At 35.1% G+C, this 18,531-nt stretch overlaps 1 protein-coding gene across 1 annotated transcript in view; it reads left to right on the top strand.

Moving 5' to 3' along the window:
• Positions 1-18,531, top strand: part of CLIC4 (chloride intracellular channel 4) — an 85,665-nt gene that overhangs the window by 54,861 nt on the left and 12,273 nt on the right. Inside the window, exons 3-4 of the mRNA XM_081226044.1 lie at positions 4,752-4,877; positions 11,900-12,006. Coding sequence (XP_081082170.1) covers positions 4,752-4,877; positions 11,900-12,006 — 233 coding nt within the window. The remainder of the gene's footprint in view (positions 1-4,751; positions 4,878-11,899; positions 12,007-18,531) is intronic.

Genomic DNA, 18,531 nt, shown 5'->3' with positions numbered 1-18,531 from the left:
CACTTAACGGAAACATTTGAATGAATTTGAATGAATTCTGGAATATTTATTGAAGACCTTTTATGAAAAAAACCAAAGATGCCCTTAAAATTTTAGCCATTGCTTATTCAGTTTTATTTTTCTCACACTGCAGTTCTTGAAATGTTAAGTTTCTGCGAAGCATCTGTAAAAATGAGCCTTTGTGGGTCAGTTGAAACACCTGAGACCTTAGAGTGCCAGTGAGGACTTGAAGTTGAAGAATCTTAGATTCTATCTGGTTGCTGACTTGATAACAACTTCTAAGTGAGTCACTTCAATGTGTACAACTTGTCCATTTATTTGACGTGTACTGATCTGTTAGGGGCATTAAAGTTTCTTCTCAAATTTACTTTCACTTGGAGTAGGGACCTAACATGATCGTGCTTTATCTCAACAGTTAATCCTGAAAATAGTTTTATCATCTTTAAAAAAAAACTTTATAGCCTTTTAGCAGAAACAAGAAGGACTATTCGCTAGTCGTTAATATTAAGGAAAATTGGTAAACATATGCCTGGTTTCACTTTACGTACACACCTCTATATTAATCAGATTTCTTATTACCAGTTAATGCTAGATAGCCAGTTTTGAACCATCAGACTCAAATAGAGTTTAAAACTGCCAATTTCATCACTTGTATAAAGTTTAGTTCACTGTCACACCCATTATTTGATTTGATCTTTACAGGCAGAGCCAGTCTTATATCCATAGTACAAATGAGGAAATCTAGACCCAAAGAGGTTGTGATTCATGTAGTCACATAGCTGGTGAATGGCAGAACTGTTCAATTTGGGACTTTAACCAGGTCCTTTTTTTATTTGGTCTTTGCTTCTTTCTTCTCTATCATGCTAACTTTATCCCTCCTCTAATAAATATTTTTGTTTTGAGATCTTGAAAGCTGTCATAATTTATTATAGAAGTAATAGCTGCTATTTATTTTGCTGCCCTCCCTTATGGGTTATTTTAAAGCATTGATTTCTTTCTTCTCCCTTACCTAAATCCACCCTGTTCATGAGAACATTATTACCTTATATTTAGGCATTAATGGACTGTTTGTTAGTCATAAAAATGTTGGTGGATATGTTTTATAACTTTGGAATGAGAAAACTGTCTTCCAGGTGATCACAGTTTGTGTATGATGAGATTAAAGAACATTCTTATCCGTCACTGGCATTGATGGGAAATGTGTGTATTCTCTTTCTCTTGTGTACTTTATAGAGTTTTATTAGCCCTACTTGCTGTGTTGAGATACTGTTGTTCTTGCTTACGTTTGTGCTACCTTTTTAAACTTTAAAGTGTTAGGATTTGAAAATAAATATATAAACCCTAAACTGTTAGGATTTCTAGACTCTTGATTATGTATCAGGTCTTCCTGAGTTGAGTAGGAAGTAAATTATAAGTGGGAACAAATGTGAGTCTGAGTGAGAACATGAGTGGGTGACTTGAAGATTAGAGATGACTGTGGTCTTGGACATGCTGGACCCTTTAGTGATCAAAGAACAGGTGGTTAAGATGTTGAGTAAGAAGGAATAACAAAAAGAAACCAGTGAAATGCGGAATTCCCTGGCAGTCCAGTGGTTAGAACTGCGCACTTTCCTTGCCGAGGGCCCAGGTTCAGTCCCTGGTCAGGGAACTAAGATCCTGCAAGCCACACAGTATGGCCAGAGGTGGGGAGAGAAAAACAGTGAAATGAAAAACAGAACAGGATTAGTTCTGACTTGGAGCTGAGTACTTATAAAAGTTACTGAAACCTTATAGGCATACCTCACTATTTAAATAAATGTGCATCTGGAAGACTTACTCAAGTTTCATGTATTCCAATCATTTTGTGCTCAACTTTACCTTGTCCAACCAAGGAATGCTCAGCAAAAGAATCAAGAGTTGAAAAACAAATCAGATTTTGACTTTAAAAAGTTCCCTTTCGGAGCTTAGATTTTTGTAGCAGTTGATAGATAGTCTTATTTTTCTTTGGCTTGGGAAGGAGATAGGCTCTAGAACTTGAGTAGAGGGAGGCTCTGAGTTAGAACATTTGGACTAATTGGATAATTAATAAGTCTTTATATATTTGATTGTAACGTAGTAATAGATGAGGCACTTTCCAAACCTAAATTGAGAGAGAGACAAAGGGGTGTGTGCAGGGCAATGGGAGGGAAAGAAAGGGAGAAAGAGAGAGAATTGATATGAATAAGACCATAATTGAAAAGCTGGGCTGAATATAGATTTTAGGGTACCCTCTATTTTAAAAATTCTTTTTAATGACAAAGTATTTCACCTTCATGATACACTTAAAGATATCCTTTATTTATTCAAATTCCATGCATTTGTGGTAAGGATGGAAGGAAGGAAGGTCTATAGTAGGGGAAAAGTTCTTTGAAGCAATATATTATAATATATATATATATATATATATATATATATATATATATATATATATATATATATATATATATATATATATATATATATATATATATATATTTTTTTTTTATGGTACGCGGGCCTCCCACTGTTGTGGCCCCTCCCGTTGCGGAGCACAGGCTCCGGACGCGCAGGCTCAGCGGCCATGGCTCACGGGCCCAGCCGCTCCGCGGCATGTGGGATCCTCCCAGACCGGGGCACGAACCCGTATCCCCTGCATCGGCAGGCGGACTCTCAACCACTGCACCACCAGGGAAGCCCTATAATATATTTTTTAATTTAAGTTTTTTAAGTTCATCTTTTTAATTATGAAAGTATTCAGACATATACACAGAAAGAATAAACTTCCCCATAACTTCAATTCGGTTAAGATTTTGCTCCCAGTTGCTTTGTCCCCTTTTGCTTCTTTTTCTTCTTTTCTTTTTTTTTCCCCCCTGAAATATTTTAAAGCACATCCCAGGAATCCTGTCATTTCACCTCTACTCATTTCAGTGTACATCTCCAAACAATAAAGACAGGTCCTTAACTAACCACAATGCCATTATAACATCTAGTTCCCAGTATACAATCCAGTTTCCCCAGTTGTCTCCAGAATATCTTATCTTTGGCTGGTTTGTTCAAATTAGGATTCAAACAAATTCTACTCATATTTGGTTGTTATGTCTCTTAAATTTTTCTTAATCCACAACAATCCCTTCAAACTCCCATTTCTGGCTTTTTGTCCCCATGCCATTGACTGGTAGAAATGTAAGTAGTTGAACTGTAGATTGCCCCAAATTCTGGATTTGGCTGATTGCTTCCTTGTGGTATCACTTAACTTTGTTCTGTAACTCCTTGTGTTTCCTGTAAATGAACTTTTTGGTCCCAGGACCCCTTTATACTCTTAAATTATTGAGGACCTCAAAGAGCTTTCAGTTATTATTGATTTTACCATATTAGAAATTAAAACTGAGAAATTTAAAATATTTACTAATTCATTTAAGTAAAACAATCATGAACTCATTGTTATCACAAAATTTTTTAAGAATTAAAAATATCTGTATTTTCCAAAACAAAATTAGTGAGAAGAGTGGCATTGTTTTATATTTTTGTACCTATCTAATATTTGCCTTAACAGAAGACAGATTCTCATGTCTGCTTCTGTACATATTACCTTGTGATGACACACACCAAGTAGCCTATGGAAAACTCCATTATACAGACATGAGAGAATGAGAGTGAAAAGGGTAAATGATGTCAGTATTATGCGAATGGTTTTGACCTCATGGACCATCTGATGAAAGGGTCCCCTAGATCACAATTTTAGAGACAGCTGCCCAAGGAGACTTAATTTTAGAGTCAGGTTTGGCTTATTTGGTAAGAATATTTCATAGGTGGTGATGTATGCCTCATATTTTATCATTAGGATGCACACCATATCTGTCATGGTATTGACTCTAGGATTCATTGGTAGGCTTAGGTGAGCCATTTTGCTTTTTAATAGGGTAGCATACCAGTTTCACCATTTTTATCAGTGTTCTGTGTATTTTCAGTTTCTCCTAATTCATAGGAGAAAAATGTCTTCATTATTTAATTTTGAATTTCTTTGATGATTGGGTTCTTGGACATTTTTCCATGCGTTCACTTATCTGTTGCTTATCAATTTATTTTCACCCATGCCTACTTGAATTTTTGATGAATTTGGACAAAATCCTTCTTATTTACTATGCTATTTTTTTCCATTCTATGTTGCTTTTTACCTTTGTGCTATTTTTTATATATTGAAGTAATTTTGATATTAGATAGTCAAATCTCATAATCTTTTTCATTGTTAAGTCTGGACTAATAGGAAAATGGAGAAGTAGCATTTGAATTTGAAATCTTATGAAAAGGACTGTAGGAATCAGCTGCTCTTCTTCCTTATTAAAAAAAAAAAGAAAAGGAAGGCCTAGAGACGTAGAGAAGCTATAGCTTGCCCGTCTTTACACAGTGAGTTGGTGCCAGAGTTGAGACTAGAGACTGACTTTCCCAAGTCTTCTTCCCCTAATTCTACCTCCATTTCTAATAAGTACCTCAGTTACATTTGGAATGAGAATGAAGAACTTTGTCTTTGGTTAAAATCAAAGACTTAAAATTTTTTTATCCTAAATTATGTGCTTTGTGGATGTTTGCTTCTTACTAGAGTACTACTGTGGCTGTTATACTTAGTGGAAAAAATACTATTTCTTATTCATTTTTATATATTTTAAAATTTAGAATCACTCTGAGAATGTAAAGTATTGTTGCTTCTCAGTTAGAGTAAAAAATGACCTGATTTTGACCACTATTTTGCCTAACAGGAAGCCTGCAGACCTGCAGAACTTGGCTCCAGGGACCCACCCACCATTTATAACTTTCAACAATGAGGTCAAAACGGATGTAAATAAGATTGAAGAATTTCTTGAAGAAGTCTTATGCCCCCCCAAGTGAGTATTGAAGAAAATATGCATGGAAATATTGCCATCTCTTTAAAGTTTGTCTTATCTGGCCGTTAGAGACATTTCTCCTGATTGTACTTGAGTTAAATTGTCACAGCATTAAGTTGGAATGACTAACACTTCTCTTCATACATTATAATGCTACACAAATGTCAGAATTGGCTGCCAGCTAGGCCAGTAAGCCACACTAAGAAAGGTAGGAATCTGATTAAGCTATAGAGTACCTGGTGAAAGTAGGTTTGGGACACATGAGATAGGTCAGGAATGACTGGTTATTTGAGGTCCCAAAATGAGAGAGAAGTTTAGGGAGAAGAAAAGATGGGGAAAGACAGGTTCAAATTGAACCCAGCCAGAATATCTAAGGAGTGTGGTACAGGTTGCTGGGAGGTTTCCTATCAGGCCATTTTAAAGGTAACTTTCTGAAGCTACCACCCAAGGGAATTAACTTTTTAGATTGTGTCCCTGGGATTCCATTTTTATTTATGTATTTCTTTGAGATATTCTGGATCCCCCAGTCTTGCATATTAGCCCACATGGTTAATGATTTTAAAGTACTCAACTATTTACTATATTGTGAGGTGTAGTTGAGGAATAGATGTACTGTAATGACAGTTACCTAAATTGCAAATATTCATCATAATGTAATCTTGGCATAGGTTCAAAGCATCATTGGTTTCTTTTAGGCTTTTCCAGTTTCATTATCCTGAAAACTGGAATGTTTCTTCTGGCCCAAACCTTTCCTTGTTAGTTGTCTTTCACCCTCCATATATACAGATAACTTTCCCTGAATTGGGATTAATGGGTCAGAGAGTTCTAAAATAATAGTTAATCAGTATTCATTCCTTCATTCATTAGTTTATCCTGCAAATGGTTACTGGGCAACAAAGCCCTATGGATATAATAGTTAATAAGATAGTTGCTGCTCTCAAGAAGTGCAGTCAAATATGTATGAAGAGATAGTGGTGCTGTGGGAGAGTGAGTAGAATCAGAAAAGGCTTTATAGAAAGAGATAACGCTTGAACTGAGCTTTTATTGAAAAAAAAATGTGGCCTTTAGCAGGTGAATGAAGGGATGACAGATGTTCCAAGCAGAAAAATAATTTTGAATAAATAGTGTTTCTTTGGGGGACCTAAAGCTGTGGCTGGAGCATAGCATGCAGGGTTGGGGATGGTAGGCAGGAAGGCTGCCAGGAGACATATGAATAATGACGCCTCTGTCTACAACTAGCCCATCTTCAATTGTGAACAGAATTGCCCTCTGTTTAGCAATCTTATACTAAGCTTAAAATTCATTTTCTTAATCGTGTATTCTAAAGCTTATTCTCTGCCTTCCTTCCTGTCTTTCTAAGACCCTCAAACTTCTTTTTTTTTTAATTTTTATTTTTTTGGGTGTAGTTGCTTCACAATGTTGTGCTAGTTTCTGCTGTACAGTGAAGTGACTCAGCCATATGTAAGCCTCAAAACTTTTTATCTCTACTGTCCAGGAGTCCTAACCTTCCTTCCATCCCTAGTAAAGTTTCTCTAGACCAACATTAATAAAACTATATTTGTCTTTTCCTCCAGGCCATGTATATAGTTAGAATACTGATAAATTGAAACTGGGATCCTTGTAAAAATATAAATTGAAGCTGTATACACATAAGTAAGGAACTATTATGCACATGCATTCAACTTAGTAGAAATAACTTTTCAGATATTTTTTTGCATCATAGAACCTACTGGATCTCTTTTACTCTTTTTATGTATGTATGTATATTTTACCCTTTTATTCTTAAAGTCTGTCAGCTCTGAGGAAAGCTCCATATTTGCCATCTTATCCTCAGGCACTAATGGAAGTGATCTTCCTCTCATAACTGTAGATCATCGTATCAACATTAAGTTATAAATAGAGAAACAGTTTGAATGACATTCATTCTCTGTGAAGGAAGCTGTATGTTGTTTTAAAGCATTGTCTAAAATGTTTGTTGTGTAAATCCTTCCAAGGATATTTACATTTTTGAAATCAGTATGCTGATAACATTATATACCATTTCAGTAAAATGGGCATTTTCTCATATTCTCTTCTAGCCTTCTTCTTCAACAATAGCAGCAATAACAGCAACAAAAATAATTTCATTATTCTTTCTTATTTTTCTCAGAGGGAATAAATATGAACAGAAATAGTAGAACTAATATCAAAATATTCAATTTTTTTGGCATCCAGTACTCTGTAAGACACCATAGCTTTTTGAATTGGACCTTGAAAATAAACATTTTCACATTGCTTTTTTTTGTTTTCTTTTTTTTTTGGCTGCGCCATGTGGCTTGTGGGATCTTAGTTTCCCAGCCAGGGACTGAACCCGGGCCGTTGACATTGAGAGCGCAGAGTCCTAACCACTGGACCGCCAGGGGATTCCCTCATTTTGCTTTTCATATATAGAAAATTTAGCTTCATTTCATTTGGGCATATTCATAGAGATACTCTAACCAGAAATGATCTTTTCTTTTGGTTTAAATAATTTAATTTAAAACTTGGAGATCTTTCTGTTATAAAGGGTTCATAATCCACTAAATTCTCTCTATGGTTAATTTTCCTTGTTTTTATGTTGAAGTTTATATTCTGAAGAGAGTTTCTAAATAAAGTTTAAAATTTTACTTTATATAGAAGGGAGTATTTTTGATGTTACTAATGCCTCTGCTATTATTTATTTATTTGTTTTTTTGCGATACGCGGGCCTCTCGCTGTTGTGGCCTCTCCCGTTGCGGAGCACAGACTCCGAACGCGCAGGCTCAGCGGCCATGGCTCACGGGCCCAGCCGCTCCGCAGCATGTGGTATCTTCCCAGACCGGGGCACGAACCCATGTCCCCTGCATTGGCAGGTGGACTCTCAACCACTGCGCCACCAGGGAAGCCCTGCCTCTGCTATTATTAACTAACATTCAAGTGCTAATTATGTGCCATGCACTGTGCATTGTGGATTATTTTGTGGATTATCTCAATTAATCCTCCCGAAGACTTTATGAAAAAATTGAAGATGAGTAATCCAAATAATTTGTCCAAGATTTCACAGTTCATGGTAGCAGAGCTGGCATACTTACTTTCAAAGCCAAGTAAAAACAAAAACCTATGTTTGACTTTTATAAAAGGTAAAATGTGAGTCTTTAATTGGAATTGTGCTTTAGTGAGTACAAAATTGAAGGCTAGCTCAAGTTTAGAGGAAGGGTAAGATAGAAAGCAAAGGTAGTTTGTTTTACTGTGATGACCAAGTGGGACTGAAGGTGGTTTTCAAACTTAATTTAATGAATCCTTTTTAAAAAGTAGGTGAGGTTTAACTTCTGATGAGTTTTTATTTATATGCATTGGAACAGCATGTTTGGATTGGGAGTACCTTGCCCTTAGTGGGCTCTGTAACACATAATGTGAAATGCGGATCAAACAGCATATTCTCTGTCATGCAGAATTGCTTCTAGAGGATGAGAAGAGGAAGTGTTTCTGGGACCACCCCATACATTCTTCTTCCTTTCTTCTGTTCTAGGGCAGCCAGGGGCTGTCTGCCTTTTCTCTGTAGGATAAGGAGGTCTTCAGGTCCTTAGCTGACCCTACTCACACTGATTGTAAGTCTTCTTGTTTCCAGATAGGATGAGGACAAAAGGCAGAAGAGTTGTACAAGCTGGTGGACTAGAATCTAGCATTTCTAATAACATGTTTTTGGCATTTGATGATACTGAGAACAGAGGGGTTTTTATGTGAGCATTTCTGATTTAATCATGACAAATACAAATACAGGCGACTGTCTATTCTAGAGTTGTTTAGAATTTAGAGACTAATGAAAAGATAAAATCAAGGAACTTTTGCTGGTCTAGGTAACTATAGGTTTTAAAGAAGAAACTATCTTTCTTCTCTTCTGGGCATATTTTTTTCAGTTCCCCTTGCTTGAAAGAAGGGACTACTTTGCCCAAAAAAAGCTTTCAAAAAAACTTTGAAATTTGGGTTTTTAACTGAAGCAGGCTTGTATACTTGGCTAACTTACTGATAGAAGGATAGAAGGATAGAGGAAGCTAGATAATTTTGGAGAAGAGTTCTATAAATTGTTGTTAAGCCTTTTTTTTTTTTTGCGGTACGCAGGCCTCTTAGCTCCTTAGCTGGTCTTCCATTAATAATAGTGATGTAATGCAGGATGTGATAAAGGACTGATCTGAAAGTCTAAATACCCTGGATGCGCATGTCTATTCTGTTGTTGACACGTAGACTTTTATTAATTATTTGCCTTCCTTTTGTTAAATATTTAAGTGAATGCTCATAATAATTGAAAAGTATTGCTTTATCAAGCAGTTTGCTAAAACTACTAATAATAAATTATTAAAATCCAGTGTTTGGGGGGAATGCAAAAAAAGTTGACAGCTGATTTTTTTTTTGCATTACACGGGCCTCTCTCCGTTGTGGCCTCTCCCATTGCGGAACACAGGCTCTGGACGCGCAGGCTCAGCGGCCATGGCTCACGGGCCCAGCCGCTCCGCGGCATGTGGTATCTTCCTGGACCGGGGCACGAACCCGTGTCCCCTGCATCGGCAGGCGGACTCTCAACCACTGCGCCACCAGGGAAGCCCCTGATAGCTGATTTTGGACCTACCAGTTTAGCCTTTGATTTATCTTTTAGAATTTGATCTTTAATAAAACAAAAACAAAACAACACTGGACCTGGGGACAGGAGATGTGAGTTTCAGTTTGACAACACTTTTAACTAGTCCAGTGATTTTGGGGCCAAGTATGTAAGCTTTCTGGAATATAATTTCCTTTTAGGCAAAATGAGAGATTGAGGTGAGTGGTCTCTTGTAACTATAGTATTGTATGCATTAAATTAATAGTACAAATTTAATTGTCTTGGAGGAGGAGAATAGGGCATGTTTAACCTGCTTTAGAGAACACTGTTTTTCTTAAGAACTGTAACAGCATCTGTTTCCATATGAATAAAGGATATGCTGATTGCAAGTCTTTAATTTTTACCTGTTCATTAAAACAGATCTCTAGTAAGCATGCTTCTATGTGTTGATCATTACAACCCCAGTACTTAGTACAATTCCTGACACATAGTAGATACTTAATAATTAGAATAAATGAATATATACATGAATAATGAATATATAAATAATCTGTAATTCAAGCCTACCTTTCTATAAGTTATTAAGAGAATTATGAAGTTTACTTCATTAGAAAAAGTTGGTACTGCTAAATATTGGTTGGGGAAAAGAAGAGTAAATTTGGAAACTTGGCTAGAGGAAGTCATCGATATATTGAAGAGGCACTTCATATATTTTGTTCCTTGCACTATTTTTTGTTTGGAATGAGTCAGTGAAGGTACTGTATTATAAGCAGTGGAAACATTTAAATTAGAGGCTGGTTGTTTTCATAGTCAAGGGAAATCCAGGAATGTTGAAGCTGGAATTAACTGTTTCAGTTCAGGCAGGGAAAATAAAAAGAGAGAGAAGGTAAAGTTTTCTATAGTTAGCAGGAAAAAAAATACATATTATATATATACACACACATACACATATATATAATACACACATACATACACACACAGGTGAAATTTATTTACTATAATCATTCACTGAAAAGCTCGTTATGTAATTAATTTCATTTCTAATTATGAAGAACTCTTTAAGCTTAAAAATAGATATTAAACAGAAAAATAACTTGAGTATGTTGGTATTCAATAGATATTTTATATTTTCCTTACCAATATAAGTACTATGTCTAATTTAGAAGATATATCTTTTCTTGAATTTAAAATGGTAAACGTAAAAGATACAAATATAAAAACTAACCTGAAACTACAGCTTACAACTGAACAATTTTTTTTCTAAAAATACCTCACTTTCATTTTTAATTTAAAGAAAAGTAGTAAGACAGCATCTTAAAATATATAAATAAATCTAAACTAGTTCAATGTAAGATTTTTTCCGTAGTCTTACTGGCCCCCAGCCCATTTTGCAGGGCTTTGAAGCTGATCAGTCTTCCCTAAAATGGTGCTCAAGAGTCTGAACTTCTCTAGTCCTGACTCCCTGGAGCTGATACAAGCTCTGCTGAAGGGAGAAGTAAAGAATTGGGCTTTTTCACATGTATTTTCCAATTTGAGGAAGAAATAAACATTGGGTATGTGTGTTTGAAAATTTAAGTATATGAAATACACATTTGTGTGTGTTTTTTTAAAAAAGCTGTTGTGTCATGAATGTCTTTTCTCAAAGTAGAAAGACTTTGTAACACCACAACAGAGCACTTGTTAGCAAAATTCCTGATGTCTTATTTTTCTGTTGCTCCATGTCACCCTTACAATATTTAATATATGGGAGGTTTTGGAAAATCCTGAGTGTAGGAAAGTGAATGATCGGCCTCCTGCTGTTTTTGTCCTTAATCTAAGCTTGGGCAGCTTAGACTCTTCCTACTGTCAGGGTTCTGTGGTACTGCTATACATGGCTGGCTCATTGTGTGGCATACCAAAGGTCTGTCTGTTTGGCATTCCTATTTGAGAAAGCTCTACAGTTGAAATGTGGCTAGTGTAACTGAGGAAATGAATTTTAACTTTATTATGATTAATTTAAATTCGTATTCAGATAACCACAAGTCACTAATGGCTACCATCTTGGACAATTCAAATATATAATATTTCCATCATCACAGAACGTTCTCTTGGACAGCTCTGCTCTAGGGTTCTAAGACGCCCATGGGCTTGGCACAAGTCTCTGAACAAGTAGACTGTTTCCCCAGCATTCTAATTTATAAAATGGAGGTGGAGTGTGGATGAGCTTTGGTTGCCAAGAATATTAATATGTGAACAAAAACACTGTGTAGAACTTTGTTTCCTAAGGAAAAAACACATCTTAAAAATATCATGGAAAACAGATGATGCCATTTCTTAGAGTAATAACTGTTAAAAGATATCTAGTAACTGCTAGCACAATGGTTTGATTGAGAGAATTTATGCTAATGTATCTTTGGAGGATCTATAATCCGTTATTACATTTTTCATTTAGGTACTTAAAGCTTTCACCAAAACACCCAGAATCAAATACCGCTGGAATGGACATCTTTGCCAAATTCTCTGCATATATCAAGAATTCAAGGCCAGAGGCTAATGAAGGTAAAAAAAAAACCAAATGATTGAATTAGGACTGTAGAACCATTCCCCCCTCCCCGCAAAAATACCCCAAAACAAAACAAAAACAGGAACAAAGACCAAAAATCCCTATTATGACAGTGATTATAAATGATTACTTTGGAGGCCAGACATTCCCATAAGTGTCAAAAACTGGCTTTCAGAGTTAATCAGAGATTTGAGGATAAACTAGGGTAAGTCCTTAAATTGCTTTTTTCTCTGTTTCTTGCTAGTGGGACCGTGCCTGGCATAAAGTAGATGTGTGAGAAAATGTTTATTGAATAAATTTGTTCTCATATTCTTCTGAGAAGTTACCACAAAGGGAGCTATACAGAAAACTACGGCCTCAGGAGCAGTGGCCTGGGTGTTTGAGGAGGTTGGAATAGGTGGATACAGCGCAATTTAAAGTGTTTCCAAATCTTTGTTTATTATCCGTGCCAGCAACCTGAAGTCAGCCTGGGTGGATTTTTGTGCTAATTACCCTTAAGAGCAGTTTTTGGAGTTGCTCTAAGAGAGATTTGGACTCACCAGCCTTCCAAGTTTCCCCATATCCTAAAATTAAGATTTTAGTTTCAAGTCATATTTTCATGGTGAGAATTGTTTAGGTAGTACAGATGCAACTTCCTTCTTTTATTTATTAAAAGACACTATCTTATTATTTCCTTTACCAAACTTACATATAGTAAAGGGAAGCCTCTTAGAAAGAGGTCCCATTTAATGAACCTTGTCTTAATGACACCATTCAGTCATTTCCCCTTTTCTTCTCTTTAGGGTGTTAAGCATTGTTCTTTCCGGGGAAAACTATATAGAGAGAGCATTAGTGTTTAATTAAAAGTAACAATAATAACCAAAGAGCCAAGTCCTAAAGACACTATAATCCATCATAATTTTAGACTCTTTGGTAGCTTGGGTGGGTTTCTTTGGGTAGAGTTTATGGCAGCAAATGAGCCAGAATACCAAAGGGGGAAAAATATCAGTGCTGGTTAAGCAAGAATAAACATCTTTTAAAAATCAGTGGGTAGATTTCCAAGCCATTCAGGCTTTTATTTTTTCTATAGCAAAGGGAAAAAAGGGAAAACCTTAGTGCTCAGGCCTGGCTTATTAAATGTGTTTCAGTAGCTGCCTTAGTTTGGGAGCAATTTTCCTTAGTAATTGGCTTTTCTTCCTGACTACTGTTTCTGTCTGAGAATTTTATATACTCGGTAAACAGTTATACTGGAGCCCCTCCTATCCACAGACCGTGTCTTTTCTGTCCTACCCTCCTTCCTGCAGGTGACTGTTCTTTTTACACCCAGATGCTCTTGCTGCATAGTTCTTTGAACTCTCTTAGTTAAAGTCATAATGTTTTTATTTCTCTGTGTGGCTTTTGGAAACTAGAGGGTGGTTGAATTTATTTTGACACTTGGTGGGGAGGAGAGGGAAATAAAATGTGTTTGCTTAAAAAAACCCAGCAAAACCAATTGCTTTGAGGGATGGTATGGCGGTAGAGAATAGGGGAGAAAGTGACTCATTTAAGTATAACTTTGTATTCTATTTTTTTCCTATCAATTTGTTACTGTCTTAAGCAGCCACCTACACTTACTGTCCTTAGAATGCTGTAACCAATAAGAACAAACAACATAATGGATTACATGGTACAGAACTTAGAAGGCTTTTTACATTAAATTACCTATTGGTAAATAAGAATTCCAGTTACCAAGCAACTTCCCCCCACAGTGGCCTGTCACTGCCATGAGACTTTAGAAAACAGTATTCCAAATCACTTTGGAGCTTAACGGGTCTCCCTTATGTATATTTGTTGCAGGTCTCTTATCTGTCTGTTTAGTGCAATTAAATGCCTTAAATAAGCCTTAGTCATCCACCTCCTAATTCCCCCAAACAATAAACAACTTACATGAAGATGGATTTGTCATTTTACATGGTAAATCAGAGTAGGCAAGCCTTTGATTAGTTTTAAAAACCTATTAAATGTTTTACAAAATCCAATGTGTTTGGACAATTTTAAGACCTTTTAAGAGCTAATTCTATCTAAGGGATTAGATGCCTAGATGCTATAGCAATTGGGCTAGTGAAAGTGAAAGAGAAGGGCCAATGCTTATATTGGGGTACAAAGTAAGCAAATATGATTTAAAGAATAAAATAAAAGGAAACATAGATAGATAGATATAGATAAATAGATAGATAGATAAAACATATAATTCTTTCGGTAACATGTCTGAGGTGATTGGGAGTAACAGTTTGTGGTTTTTTTTGAAGCATTACAAGAGAAATTAATGGGTAATTCCTTTTATGGGATGGGTTCGTTATGACCTGTCCCAGATCTCTTAAGTTTTTTTCAGTTCCGTGATTTCGTTCATTTATATAACTTATTAAGCTCCCAAATGTAACTAATAGGTAATTTATTAGTCTGTTGATGTTTATAATATTCTTAAGAGATCAGTGAATTTAGCAGCGATGAAATCTGCCATTATCGCCTCCGAGGCATATTTCATAATGTCCCAATTCCCATTTTTAAATGGAGGCAAGGAATCTTTAGATTCTGATTAGTTCCTTTTTATTCAAGATTTATTCTCCCTCTCTACTTGCCTCCCTCTCTCCATCCATCTCTCTCTTTCTGTCTCTCTCTGGAAAAGTGTGTGGAATCAGAGGATGGTTGTTCATCATTGTAGCAATGAAGCTGCGTTGGGTATTTAATCATGTTTAAATACTTATTACCTCTCCCTGTTTTCCACTGATGTGTTACCTGGCATTTAAAAATTGCTTGTGTAAGATTACCCTTTTATTAAAACTAGCAGTAGCTTTAAAATATAGTTTTGTCCATGTAAGTGCTCATAATTTTTTTCTTCACTGTAAATTATATTGTTTTTCTACAACAGTAACTGTCTTGTTACATTTAATGCTTTTTGCCTTGCGCTTTTACTCATTCAAATTATACAAGTAGTAGAATAATGCATGCTTATTGAAGAAGTTAAAATAGTTCAGAAATTAATAAAATTTCAGTGCCCCTTCTTAGTCACATCATATAAACTCTTCCCCAGCAGTTAGTATGTATCCTTCTTTTTTTCTATGCACACACTGTACTTAAATGTGTATTTATGTGTGTATATATATATATATATATATATATATACATTCTTCAGTTATCTTTATCATGTACTATATGGTAGAAATACTTTCATATCAAAATGTAGATCTACCTCATATTTTAGAAATGCTGCTTAATATTCCATAATACGGATTTTTAGTTAACTATTTCCTTACTGATAGACATTTAGATTGCCTCAAGTTTTTTATTATGACAAACTGTGCTGCCAGTGAAATGTCCTTGTGCTAGATTTCAAATAGGTCAAAAGGTTTTGTTCTCCAAAGACTATAATAGTTTTTATTCCCACTAATGTGAAAGTATTCGTTTCCCCACACTTCTGACCCTGGTGTGATTGTGTGTGTCTGTGTATGTGAGAGAGAGTATGTGATAATATTTTGATATTCACAGTTAATTTAAAAACTGATTGTATGGCCTCTGTGGTGCTTAGTAATTTTTTCGAGAACTTTTGAAATACCTCCTTAGAGGTACAGCATTACTATAGTAGCGGTATTAGAGAATAATAGTGCTACTTTTTAATTACAAAAGACGAGCTAAAAAAAAAAAAAGGAGCTACTTTTTGATGGACTGCTACTGCCTTCTAGTGGTTAATCTTGACATTATCTTAACCAATTTCACATTCCTTTGTGATGGTTTGTCTTTAAAACTTTATTGTTACCTCGTTTTTCTTTGTTTTGTTGTCCATTCCCTAGTTTGATACATAAAAATTGTATCAAGCTAATTCAGCATTCTTTGTTTTCATTAATATACCCTTTACTCTGACATTCTTAACTATGAAAAATCACTAACACTCTGGTCGAGTACAGCAGTTCAACTTCATTGCAGGTACTTTGCTATGTCCAAAATTATAGAGCAGTAATTGTAATGTTCTGCTAGCTTCTGAATTTTAGTCCATGCCTTACAGCTAGGATCATAAGCATTGTATGTTATAAACCTTGGAAATTTAGGATATTTTATTTCTCTATTGGATACTTTTGAGAGTTAATTCAGGAAAAGGATTAATTTAGAGTAGATCAGAGATCATAAACTTGCTTGCACTTGTTATACCACTCAAGTACCGTTTGAGACATTATTTCAGTGTTTGAATTCAGTATTGTCTTCCTCATAGGTCATGATCCTGTTCATTGTAATCTGATCAAAGAACAAGTCCTTATGTCTAATATGTATTTATTTTGTATTCACTGCTTTTGACAGGAAGCATATTGAATCTTTAAAAGTTTGTTCTTTTACAGTCCTGAGATTCTACTGTCTCCTTTTTTTAAGTGCAACCGTGAAAATTTTCCATCATGACCTGGACTCCTTACTAACATAGCTGTTTCTCACATTGCATTTTCTTGTTAATTTATAAACTTTACACTTCAGCTGACTGCGTGCATTATTAACAGCTTGTATGTAATTAATAAAAGGCTATATTTATTGCCTTTGTATTTTTGATCTTTTATCTTTAAATGGCTTGATTCCCTGTCACTTCCCCAGTTGCAGTTAAGCTCCCCTAACTCCTCAACTTTATTTTACTGGGTTCTATTGGCCTGTTTCTTAACTATTTTCTCTAAGAAATAAACTAGCTTGATCCTGGCTATGGCTAGAGCGACTTTCTTTTAATAAAACAGGTAGTTCTTTGATCTTAATCTTGTTGTCTATAACTTGACATAACACATTCCAATTTGTTTGATATTTACCTAGGTAAAAAATATTACCAGTTCTTTTTTACATTTTTTAAATGGCTACGTGCTCTATAGCAATATGTAGTACCTACCTTATTCTCAGCTTCCCATGAAGATATAAAATTCAAGTATAAATATCTTCAATCATTTGACTTTAAAAGTGTCTATTCTACATTTTCACCTACTTGCCTCTTGAACTTCATACATTTATGAAACTCAAAACTCTTATACTTAACTATTGGCCTTTCTCAGTCTGGTCCAGACATTGACCAAGTGTCCACCATATGCTGAGGTAAAGTGCCATGAATTTAAGGGGATATGCAGAAGAAGAAGCACAAGACACAGACTTTACCTTCAAAGAACATATAGTACGGTTGGGGAGCAAGAATGATGCATTAATTTTAACAAGAATATGAAGAAAGAAGTTCATGATTTAGTAGATTATCATTTTAATATAAACCAGCCCTGAGTTTAAAAATTTACCAGCTTTAAAAATCTAATAGTAATAGAAAGTACCCATATCAAGGACTGAATACAACTAATACATTTTATGAAACCATTTAAAAACTACAAGGTATTCAGTTATCAGATACTTTAAAATAACATATATATTCAAAAGTAAAAGAACAAGGTGAAAATTGCAGCAAAGAACTGGACATTATAAAAAAGAATCAAATGGAAGTTCTAGAATTTAAAAATATAATATCTGAAATTATGAACTCAATAGATGAATTTTTAACAGAGTAGACAATGATGAGAAAGTATTAGTGGACATGAAGATAGGGCAGAAGGAAATAGCTGATGGAAGCACAGAGAGTTAAAAAGACAAAACCAACAAAAAAACAAACCACAGAAAAGAGTGTAAGACATGTGGGGCACAATAAAAAAAGTTTGACATGTGTATAACTGGAATCCCAGAATAAGAGGAGAAAATGGAGTTGAAGCTATAGCTAGATAATTGCCAAGAATTTTCCAAACTGATGAGAGATAACAAGCCATGGAGTCAAGCATTACAAAACCCAAGCAGGACAAATAAAACTATACCTGTATACATCATAGTCAAATTGCTGAATACCAGAGATGGAATCTTAAAAGTGGCAGAGAGAAAGAAAGCTCTTCAAGGTAAAAGCAATAAGACTGAGCACTGATTCTTAACAGAAACAGTGAATCCAGAAGACAGTGTTATGAGATCTTCAAGAGTTAAAAGAAAACGAATTAAAATTCTGTAAGCTGTGAAATACCCTCCAAAAGTGAAAGCAAACACATCCAAATATTTTATTTTTGCCTCAAGATGTGACATTTATATTTACAGTGCTGGATCCATATACTTGCTGACCAGTCAGCTTTTTCTTACTGCCTCTTCTGTGAGCCTCTAAAATTCACAGTTCAATTTATAATTTCAGGTAGTCGTAACAAGTAAAATTCCAAGATGTCAGACCTCCTTTCTTTGATTTTGAGAAAAGGCAAAGTCTCTTCTTTATTTCAGTATCTATAAGATAGGATAATATCTACCCATCCTATGTCCCATGGCTGCTCTGAGAATCAGTTCTCTTAACATATGTTCACCAAGTTTTTCAACTGAATATTACTATAAGAATGTAATGATTAATATATTAGTTTTTTATTTATGAATTTTAAATGGTAAAAGCAAAATAGACATTTTCAAATAAACAAAAACTGAACATTCATCTCAGCAGACTCACACTAAACAAAATACTAAAAGTAGTTTTTCAGGCAGAAGGA

Source organism: Mesoplodon bidens (genome assembly GCF_964165515.1).
Source record: "Mesoplodon bidens genome assembly, chromosome: 2".
NCBI classification, from domain to species: Eukaryota; Metazoa; Chordata; class Mammalia; order Artiodactyla; family Ziphiidae; genus Mesoplodon; species Mesoplodon bidens.
This window is presented reverse-complemented; position numbering and strand designations above follow the sequence as displayed.